The sequence below is a fragment of the Wyeomyia smithii genome, chromosome 2 (genome assembly GCF_029784165.1).
Source record: "Wyeomyia smithii strain HCP4-BCI-WySm-NY-G18 chromosome 2, ASM2978416v1, whole genome shotgun sequence".
In the NCBI taxonomy this organism is placed as follows: Eukaryota; Metazoa; Arthropoda; class Insecta; order Diptera; family Culicidae; genus Wyeomyia; species Wyeomyia smithii.
The window spans coordinates 114274891-114286583 of NC_073695.1; the positions used below are offsets into that span (position 1 = coordinate 114274891).

The 11693-nt window shown below is 40.8% G+C and overlaps 1 protein-coding gene across 1 annotated transcript; it reads right to left on the minus strand.

Annotated features, from left to right (window-relative positions):
• Nucleotides 1–10863: 10863 nt before the first annotated feature.
• On the minus strand, nt 10864–11693 carry LOC129724828 (uncharacterized). The gene is made up of 3 exons (XM_055680039.1): nt 11520–11693; nt 11371–11450; nt 10864–11308 (listed from the first exon to the last, which is right to left on the minus strand). The coding sequence occupies exons 1-3, from the start codon at nt 11644–11646 to the stop codon at nt 10967–10969; spliced, it is 549 nt and encodes a 182-aa protein (XP_055536014.1). The 5' UTR covers nt 11647–11693; the 3' UTR covers nt 10864–10966.

The window sequence follows — 11693 nt, forward strand, 5'->3', positions numbered from 1 at the left end:
TGCGGCTGGCTGGTGGGTGGGTAATGGGATATGCAGGTTATGCATAGCAGAGCAGACATTTGGTGGCAGCTTGTTTTTGGGAATTCTATTGTAGTTTTGCGCGCGGCCTTGCGTCTGACAAATCGGGTGTAATGCTTTCACATGCCTCTCACTTGCGGTGTCTGATAATTAGCCACACTCAGAGTTGCCAATAAAATTTTCGATTTAACTGGAATGAGGCTGAAGAAAAAACTGGAAAAAACTGGATCCCAAATAAATTTAGAAAAATGGAAAAAAAGATTGTGAAGGAGCTTTTCTGTTACGGGGATTGAACCCAGTCAGTGTCAGTTTTGGATCTTAAGAGATAACTCTTCGCAAAAAATTACTCATTTTAATCAGAACTGTCTTGTTTTGTTACATTTTGTTAAAATTATGCACTGAAAGTTTCCTCTAACAGCAACAAAATTTAAAATTACGCAATCAATCTATCTCAAAATTGAGATATAGAGCTTTTCCATTTACTTTTATATTCAACAAAAGTATTAACGCAACATTTCCTTCCGTTACATCAGTGAAGTTTAAATTTCAATTATTTCTGACTTCGCTATCTTTTGATATTTAAGTCCTCTAACATTTTTTAACTGCTTCGCAACAGAAAATAAATAGAAGATTTTTTATGGTTCGGTAAAATCTATTTGTTTGGTTTTATCTTAACCATATCATGCCGTCTTTTATTTGACCGTCTTTCGTGCGAGAAGATGGTAAGCTGAAAATGCTGTTACAGGCTGTCGAAAACCTGGAAAAACCTGAAAAATCATAGAATGTCAGGGAATTAAATTTTTCGATCAGGGAAATCAGAGAACTGACAAATATTCAGGGAAAATTTTTCAAACCAAGACGTGATTTTTTTGAGCGGCTTTCAGTGCAAAAACTGATTTTTTTCAGCGCAAAAGATTAATTCGGGACATCTACTGTTGGGTTTCATATCCGATTATACTTTATTCACTGTGATTTCGGATTTGCGTTGATCTACGTTGTACTTTTTTGTGCCGAATGCTGAAAAATATCAGGGAAATTAATGTTAAATTTCAGGGAAAATCAGGGAATATTATTTTGAAAATTTTTTCGCCACCCTGTGTTAAGAATTGTCATAATAATTTATTAATCTACAAAATTTCCGTTTTAAAAATATTTCCGAAAACCAATCGGAGCTTGAGTGAATAAAAAACTGGATAAAACTGGCAAATATTTGAAAAAACTGGAAGATTTTGGGAATAAACTGTTTGACTGGATCACTTGAAAAAAACTGGAGGAATCCAGTTTAAACTGGAACATTGGCAACCCTGGCCACACTGATAGTCAACAAAAATTATATATGAACGAAAAGAGCGAGTGAGCTGTTATAAAGAACTAGTTCACCTTAGTGAGCGGAACCGCTCTGATCCGCTCACTATAGTGAACCATTTTTCCCATCTCTACTATCCGGATTAAAACATCCGGATATCCGACAAATATCCAAAATCGGAATCAACCGGATATCCGGATATTATCCGACAGGATATTCGGATAGGTGGATATCCGGATATCCCGATTTGGTATCCGGACATAGTTTAATGAAAATTATATAAATATTTACTTACGAGGGGATGGGGGATTGTGAAAAAAGCCATTTTTCGCGTTACATTTCATTAACCCGTGAAGACCCGGGATAAAATTTGTTTTTTGAAAATGCTCGTTCTCAGCACTGGAACGGCCGATTTGTGAAAATTTGGAATTTTATTCAAGGGGAATAGTTGCTCTAAGTTTTGGTTAAAGTGCCTTCGCTCTGGACCCCTCCCCGTTTTTGTGAGACGCAAAGAGACGCATGTCTGTGTTTTTTTCTAATTTTTCAAACAGATTGAGCAAACACTGGGAATTTTCATACGTATCAATTGCTTCATGTATCAAATCATGTCAGGTAGATAAAATGTGGTGTGTAAGAGTGAATTTTGGAGTTTCTAAATTATTTCAGAACAAAATCACAAAACTACGTAATTTTATAAAAATTCAAATAACAAAACCGTTCTTCAAATTTTAAGCTCTACATTTTTGAGGAAAGGTCTCCTGAATCCATACGCGATGAAATATTTATTCTAGCATGCAAACATTTTGAGAAAAACGAGGTTAAATTCACTTAAGTAGGGGAAGAGGTGGTAAAATGGACACCCTAAGCCAGTATTTCCCAATGTCCTCCATAGTTTAACACTACAACTATGAGTCGATAGCGCACATTACCTGAGTCACTATTGGTTGATACAAAAAATAAGAAGAAGTACTAAAATATAGTATTTTTCGTAGTTTTCAAGAGCATTTTCGAAAGTAGTTTTTTGGGGGTAAAATGGACACGTGTGGGTAAGATGAACATAGGGAGGTGGTAATATGAACACCTTGGGCGTGAACATTAATTATTCCTTTACGGATAGTAAAATGTTGTTCCGCAGTACGTAACACACTTATGCATTCACCAACAGTTCAATTTTCACTGTTTGTCGTAGAATTAATAACAATATATGACGTTATCCGCAAGAAACTGAGAAATGGCGGAAGCTTCTTTACGGATATTCCGCATTCAACGGTACGTTTAGTCGCGGTCATCTGTTCATCGGTCCGAGTTTACTTTTGCGTTTTTCTGATATAAACACGAAGCATCTAGATTTTTCAATGGAAATTAACACATTTTTTTCACCATCACCATGGGCTGTCCATTTTACCCGCACATACATATTATTGGAAATACCTAAACATTTCGAGAAAATCATTTAAACAATTACTAACCTTTGATGATTTCTGCTGATTAGTAATCTGAGTATAGATATTTGCAGAAAAACCGTTATAAAATACTGTTTTACACTAGAAAAATCCTTATTTTCTGTAGGCTAAAAATAACATCACCACCATGAATGTAGACGTGTTTTTGTTTTTGTTGATTATTTTGACTGTTTGACTGTTTCATGTCGCACACTTTGTCTCAAATAGCTTCTAGTGCCTCTAAGATAAGGCGCCAAAGAAGTTTGTACTATTTTTCAACGTAATAGTCAAGATTTAAACGGGTGTCCATTTTACCACCCCTGTTCATTTTACCCACAATTCCCCTACATATTTTCATGGAAACCTGATTTTCTCAGTCTCCCACAGTAGTTTTTAACTTAGCTCTCCAATTTAAAAGCTCTATATTGCTAGAGTAACGTCTTCTGAATCCAAAGATGCTGAAAATTTATTCTAGCACGCACAGATTTAGAGAAAAATGAGTTTGAATTCACTAAAGTACGAGTTTTTATGAAAACTTGATTTACTCCAAATCTGTGCAAGCTAGAACAAATCTTTCACAATCTTCACAATCACAATCACAATTCAGAAAACGTTACTCTATAAATATAGAACTTGAAAATTGGAGAGCCAAGTTGAAAACTACCGTGGGAGACTGAGAAAACCAGGTTTTCATAAAAATATGTACTTTAGTGAATTTAAACCCGTTTTTCTCAAAATGTTTGCATGCTAAAATAAATATTTCATCGCGTATGGATTCAGGAGACCTTTCCTCAAAAATGTAGAGCTTAAAATTTGAAGAACGGTTTTGTTATTTGAATTTTTATTATAATAATTTATAAACTAATAATTTAGAAACTCCAAAATCCAAAATTCAAATATCCGGACATCCGTATAGTATTCGTTTACCCATCCGTCATCCGAGCTTCGGATAACCGGATCACGGGTATATTCGGTCAAAAGTCCCAGCACTATTAGTCAGTAGCCTTTCAAACCAGTGGAGCTTTTCTTAAGTTCCACTGTTGCTAATACAATAGGTTACGGACAAGCAAGGATAGGTTCCTAAAGGTTATGTTAGTTTTATTTTAGGAAGATGGACGAAAGCCGATTCAATGTACAAAAGCTAGAAAAGCTAAAACTATGTAAGCTGGCGATTCAAGGTGCAGCACCTTATGGTGCGGAAAGACTTGTGGCATTACGTGGAACCAAATAGGCGTGAAACTGAACCCTGAGACTGAAGCTGCAGTTTGGATCGCTGGAGATGCCAACGCCAGGACCACTACCGGGTTGCTAATCGAATACAATCAACATGCACTGATTCATCCTTCGAAGACTGCAAAGGCAACCAGGAAAGCGCTCTAGAAGGTCTGGTTATTGAAGCGAATCTGCGACAATTCGGGAGGAGAATAAATGGCAGAGCACGATTTTACCATGGAGGAATTGTTCATAAGCCTTACGAATACGAACGGACAAAAGCTGGAGGAAAATCTCGTGGTCATGATGATTCTGAGGAGTCTTTCAAGCTCATTGAATACCCACATCACTGTCCTGTTCAGGCTGGTATTTAAACGACTGGATAATGCGTATCATCGGTGGCAAGTGCACTTACAGGAATAAAAAAGTCCCACACGTCTTTCTTAGCCTCTTATCCAGCCACTCCTATTCCAACCTTCACGCAGTGCCAGCTGGAATACGACATCCAACAGAAGATAGGGTAACCAACCCTGGTGGGAACTTCGTCGTATGCTGACAGAGAAAGAGGGTTCTTTTGATTTTCCGAGCGTCTGTCGTCTATGTTAGGGGCGGCCTATAACGGCGTCTGTACTCGTGTATCGTGAGACTCAGACAAGGGCTTGGTGCGCAGGTCTTACAAGCCGTCACCGTAAAACACTCACAAGTAATGGACGAAGAACAAAACAATTTGGACTAGAACACTAGGCACAATTTTGAAGGAAGCACACGAGTGCTCTCCGAAGTAGTGATTTTCCGCAGGTTCGACGTTGTAGCACTGCAGAAGGTGTGTTAGAAGGATTCAATGGTACGTACGCTCCGGGATGGTCATGCCATCTACCAGAACTGACACATGATTTGGGGACAGCTTTGACAGTGATGGGCGACATACGAAAACGAATGATTGGGTGGTGGCCAGTGCTGATAAAAGTCATTTTCTCCAGCAAAATTCTTCGAAAATTTCAGCCAATCATTTTCAATTTTCACTTCCAATGATCGCAGCACTCTTTCAGATACACTAGATTTTTGTCCTAGTAACGTGCTGTTATACTCAGATGAAATAGATCGCGCGCATCGTTCACGGTTACGGAATAAAATTTGACGACAAATCCAACCAAATGATCTTCACTTCAAAGCGAAAAAGATAAACAAACAGTCCACTCAACCAAAATAAACCTCACCGAAACACTTTGTCACTGACACTGACCGATGCCTTGACAATCTTCGTTAACTGATAAACTGATTTTGTTGTCTTGCTTCCACCGCATGAAATATGATGACAGTTCACTTCCATGCAAAAAGCGGGAAAGCAGAACTCTGAAAGGATTGTAAAAAATAACGTTTATGGATGCTTTTTTTCACTTTCACTCAAGAGTTTCAACAAATATCAACTGTGGTGGTGGCTGATAAGCCTTCAAATGTGCGGTTTGAGAATCAAATTCTGTGCGCAGTTGGAGTGTGAATACGACCACCGCCCAAAACATGATATCAAGATCGTCATCCGGGATTTTAACGCTCAGGTTGGCCAGGAGGAGGAATGAAAAGCGGTAATTGGGAGGTTCAGCGCACATTGGCTGACCAACGAAATGGGCCTAAGACTTGCCGCCTTTACCGCCTCCTAGAACACGGCCGTGCGTAGTACCTGCTTCCAGCACAACCTCCTACACAAGTACACCTGGAGGTGACCAAATCAGACAAAAACTATCTATCTGGTGATGGTTGTCGCCGTTGCTGAAAACTATGCACATTCGAAGCTGCGTTTTCGGAGGAGGACCAGCTGGAGGAAGCTCTTCTCGAGGGCTGTTAGAACCAACCCGGTGGCATCACTGACGTTTACGTACAACATAAGTGAAGCCAGCTTAGCTGGATTAGCTGGATCACTGGATGAATTTTACATGCAATTTGACAGCTGATTCATCGAAACACGAAAAAAAGCAGTGTTCATACGTGCATACAGTATCGGTGTTCAGCGGCAGTGTGTTTATGTGTTGTTTTCGGGTGATGTATTTATTGCACATAACGTCGAGTGCTTTGCTTGATGAAACAAAAAATGAACGCGTTGCATTATTATAAAATGTAAACAACGTTTATTCTTGCCGAATTCGAACGGCGGTGTTTCTTGCACGCAGCTGACATCGCGCGATGATTTAATGATTAACATCTCAACGTATGCGTAAATGAGATAAAATATCAACGCTACTTTTGAACATTTACAAAGCTAAGCTGACCTTTTTTTTAAAATGATTGAATTGATTCGAGCGCATAACTCAGTACAACATATATTATGCTTCGTTCGTCATGCTTACACTTCTGTGTGAACAAACCTTCAAAAACATAGATGAGACTAGCGCCACTGTCTTTCACGGCAGCTTCAGGAAACAAGGCCGATGCCACCGGGTTGGTTAGAACACCATCAAAACAGCCATCAACAGCAACAACGAATGTAGGAGGAAGGCTGCGCGGGCGGCTGAGATGCGCAGTGCCACTCGTCAGAATGTAGAAAGACACAGACAGAAGAAGAAGCAGCTGCATCACTATCAGGAAACGCGAATGTTCTACCAGAAACATTCTGACGATCGTGAGGTGACCGAGAGGTGGAGGCAGCAATTCGACGAACTCCTTAATGGCGCCCAGGCAGAGGACCATGGCGACGGATAAAGCGATCCCGTCGGTGCGACAAACGTAGAAGACGTATCAGCCCCAACGATAGGTGAAGTTAAGGATGCCATCAAGCAGCTAAAAAAAATAAATCGGCTGGGAAGGTTTACTTCGGAGCGAAGCTTATAAAGATGGGCTCGAAAAAGCCGGCAGCGGCTGATTGCAAGAAAGTGCTTTTCCAAATCATTTTCCGACAATGCTCGAGGAGGACCTGCGAGTGCTCGGAGTTTTCGTACGACGAGTACTATGGACGATCTGTGGCAGCGTGCAGGAAAACGGAATATGGAGGCGGAGGATGAAACATGAACTCGTGCAACTGTACGGCGAACCCGGTATTCAAAAGGTGGCTAAAACTGGACGGATACGCTGGGCAGGGCATGTTGCAGGACTTCCGGACAACTACCCGGCGAAGATGGTGTTGCCTCGAAAAAAATCACAGGATGGTTGTGTGCAAAGCCACGACCGCAAGGATGAAGTAGAATACTTTTACAAGAAAACCCGGCAGCTTGCGTGTCAGTCATTTTTTAATTTGTTGCTCAATTCAATATCGGATGAGATACCGATCACATTTTGGCGTTATCACTGACAGTGTGAATAAGATATACCTTGTGATAAAATAAACAGTGAAAAGCTGATTTAACGCTCAAAAACTAGACGTGTTGTCAAAATGAGTCAATTTTTCATTGAATGCACCGCACCGAGACTGCATTTCACTAAAGTGCCGCTATAGATGCTGAGATCCACTGCAACTAGTGCACTATCCATTGCCATGTCACAGCTGTTGCCGCTATACGCCTGGTATCCACTGCACTGCTACTGCTGCTGCTAAGGGAAGACTGCTGTTGTCACCGTCTAGAACTATTATGAGTGGCTTCGACTGAAACAGGCTCTTATATAGGGATGAAAAACCTATCGATAGTAGTAGGAAATCATCGATAACTATCGATAGCCATTTCAGTCGATAATTCCCATCCTTACTCTTATACAGACAAATAGCAAATGTAAAATGGCAAGGTCTATGATTCTGTCGACCGTGCTTGGGCAATCATATTAACGACTAATCTGATCAGTCAAACTTTGCGCTTCAACAAGGATTGACCATTCTCAATAATATAGTTGCTTGTCATGATTTGAACTTGATAATTTTTGAATTTTGATTATGCGAAAAATTTATTTTTATGCTGACAATGAAAACATTTCGGACATTGTGCTCATGACTGAAGGAAAAGATAATTCAGTACGTTCTGAGACACGGAGATGAAGCCAAATATATATGTTCCAAATTTCTTGAAAGTGTAAATTGATTTAAGAGAAAATATAAACTCTCAAATAAGTTTTTTATTTCATCCTGAAAAGGACAATTTGTTGTTTAATTCAATGTTTGATAAGATGCCGATCACATTTTTGCGTTATCACTGGCAGTGCGAATAAAGTATTCCTTGGGGGAAAATAAACACTGAAAAGCTTTCCAGAACGTTTTTTTCATTGGATGCATTTGCTAGTGTGCCTGCTATCGCTCAGAGACAGCATTTCACTTAAATGCCACACTGCATCAGCTGACCCTGCTTATATAGATGCTGAGACCAACGTCAACCGCTGCGCTATCCCCGTTGCCACAGTCGTGGACGCTTCAGTTGCCATTGGTATTGGCTGCCCTGCATCACCTGGTCCTGCTATCGATGCTGAGACGCGCTCCGCTATCCGTTGCCATACCACAGCTGTGGCCGTTGTTCGCTGCACTGCTACTGCTGCTGTATCCACTGCTGCTGCTAAGGGAGGACTGCTGTTGCTGCAGTCTAGAATTATAATGAGCGGCTTCGGGTGAAACAGGCTCTTATATAGGCCAAATAGAACATTTCAAATGGCAAGGTCTATGATTCTGTCGACCATGCTTGGGAAGCAATCATATAACGACCAATCAGAGGCCGAAGTTTTCGTTTTGACAAGGCTTGACTATTTTCAATAGTACAATAGTTTGAAAAATAAAATAACAATTATCTGCATTTGGGAAGAATCTTAGAAGATTTTCCAATCTATTGTTGCAAGAACGAAGGAAATCCATCCAACCGATTTATTAGCATTTGAAATTGGACATATTTTTCACTTTTTTCGGTTTTAGATTTTCATTTCACATCCCTATGTAGCCGAACTTCCTGAGAGAAGTATTCTACTTCAAAAAGGGTAGACCAGGGGGAGTGAGGGAAAGTACACGGTGTCCCAGGGTTTGGAGAGCGGCAGCCAATAAGCGAGTGAATTGGAGAAACTTTGTTAATCAGACCATGTCATTTTTTGTCAACTTTTCAAGCGAAAACCCTTGGACAAAGCGGCGAAACGGTTAGGCTCCAGGGTGGATTCGGCGATGAAAACACGAATATCGAACCAGCAAATAAGCTACGACGGTCCACCAAGGTAACGCCACAACGATACGGAGAGCTCACCGGTGTCACCAGCAACAGCACCAATAGGCCAAGAAACTATTCCGAAGCAATCCAGTTCTCGGAAGCAGCAGCTTGGCAACATGCAATGAAGAGAGAGCTTCAGTCGCTACGGGTGAACCAAACGTGGGAGCTAGTGTTTCAGCCGCCAAGAAGGAAACCCGTAGAATGCATTTGGACCTTCAAGAAAAAGCAGGACGAAAACGACCAGACAGTGCGATGCAAGGCCAGGTTGGTCGCACAAGGCTTTACGCAGATATACGGGACGGAAGGCGTAGTTTTCGCTCCCGTTGCTCGTCAATCCACGCTTCGAACCATCCTCACCATGGCAGGTCGGAATAACATACTAGTACAACAACAGGAAAAAAACTGCTTACTTGTACGCCGAGTTAGAGTATGATAGATACATGCGGCCACCACCTGGTTTGAAAACGGATGGTGACAACGTTTGCCACCTGAAACGCAGGATCTATGGGCTGAAACAATCGACACGGACCGTGAACCAGGAAATAGCCAGTACATTCAAGAAGATGGACTTTAAGCATGCCGACTCGAACCCTTATCTTTACGTGAGTATGCTGAATGGTAAGCGCAGCTACATAATCATCTACATAAACGACATTGCTGCACAAACTAGAAAAAATCAAGACAAAAACGAAGGTGTTGGCGAAATTGTTTAAATTCTTGAGCCTGTGAGAGCTACGACTGTGCCTTGTAATTAAGACTGAAAAGTAAGACGGTCAATCAGGTGAATCAGACCGAATACATCGACAAGATTCGGACACGAAAATGCCAAGCTGTCTAAGATTTCTATCGACTCTGCCAACGTAAAGCAAAAGGAGGAGGAAGAACTACCTACCAACCGTATCGAATCGTACGGAAGCTTGGTGGGTAGTTCGTGTACGTCAGGGTCAACACACTGCTGCGGAGAATGGTTTCCATACCAACCATCACGGACTGGACAGAGCCCAAAAAAGAGCTCAGGTACCTCAAGAGAACCCAAGAGTTTTCACTGCATCTAGACTCTGAAGACGAAGCTATGGAGTGTTTTGTGGATGCTGATTGAGCTGGAGATGGAGGAGACCGAAAATCCAACTCCGGTTACCTATTCAAGCTCTGGTGAGTTGGAGAGCCTACCAGCAAACCTGCGTTGCTCTTTCTTCGACTAAAGCTGAATTCGTAGCGCTAGCACAAGGATGCTGCAATGGATGCGAAAACTTTTGAAGGACATCAACGAGGAACCAGTCTATCCATCCGTCGTTTACGAGGACAATCAATCGTGTATCAAGATGGCGGAATCCGATCTTCTAGAAAGGAGGCCCAAGCTCATCGGACTTCGTTAAAGAGTTATATGCAAATCTCAATTGCATAGCAACGAAGCAACCAAAAAACTAATCGATTTCATTCACTGCAACCATTTGATACTAGAGAGAATAAATTTTTCATTCTATAGTCAATAACCGCTCAAACCAGCTGAGTTTTACTTCAGACCCAGTGTTACTAGTACAATATTACAGTGCTTAGCTTTATTGTATTCCATTTCGAATCGTTTTTAATTTCAAAGCATTTTTTAACCAATAATTCCGGAGAAGGCAGGTCTCTAATACAGCATATCTACGAATCTTCTTTGCTTACGTTGTCGGAGTGCAACCGAACCAAGTGCCAAAAGATATTTGAGTAATAAGCATTCAAAGTTAAATCAGTGCACTTTCCGCAAACTGTTATGAAATTCATCCCAAAAAAAATAGCCCCTGAATTGATTTCCTAAATTTCAAATTTATTTGGAAAATTGACAATTACACTTTGTAAACGTAAAACTAAACTTCATAACAAAAATAGATATTCACATTTTTTCACCGTTATGTTAGATACTTCTGGCACACGAAGCAACGTTTTTCATGACAGCTTGCAGATCGCCATTCACCACCATTTTTATCCACTGTAACTAGCATACATTTGTCAGATCCATGTGGTTGTCCACGTGCCCATTTGAGAAAATTGTTTCCCCACCCTACTTCACGACCGTTAACTAACCAAACCCACGAATCATGCCGGCCCAAATTTGTTCCACTTAACCATAATTCTTTATTATATACATCAACGGCCTTCTTCGCTAGTAGCTCATCATCATGTTCGGAAACAACAGCCCCTAGTTCTTGTCCAATACTGTTGCAGAATTGCCATGCCGCAAAAAATTCCACCTGTAGGTAAAAAAGTCAACTTTCTCCTATTCAAGAAATTAACTAGAGGTGTAGAGTAATACCCGCTCATTGTCTAAACAATGTATGAAGTACTGTTTGCCCCTGTGCAAGAATTCATCCGGTTTTAAATCAGGCTGCGGCGCTGTAGAAAAGAAAAAAAAAACAAATTTACTCGAATTGAAATCATCTCTTGAAAATCTATTGAACTCACAATTAAGTTTTGCATCCACACTTGCTGGAAGCACCTTTGCTGATTCTTGAATCACTTCACTATCCTGACTCCGACACAAATTAGCAAGTCCCACAAGAACCGCTAAAAGAAATACCGTTCTATGCATGCTGGGAGCTCAAAAGCCTTCAGTACAAGTATGATCCGCGAAAGTTT

Coding starts and splice junctions, on each gene's coding strand:
- LOC129724828 (XM_055680039.1), bottom strand. CDS start 11,646: ATGCATAGAACGGTATTTCTTTTAGCGGTTCTTGTGGGACTTGCTAAT. Junction 11,451..11,519: donor TGTGGATGCAAAACTTAATT/GTGAGTTCAATA, acceptor TCTTTTCTACAG/CGCCGCAGCCTGATTTAAAA. Junction 11,309..11,370: donor ATTGTTTAGACAATGAGCGG/GTATTACTCTAC, acceptor TTTTACCTACAG/GTGGAATTTTTTGCGGCATG.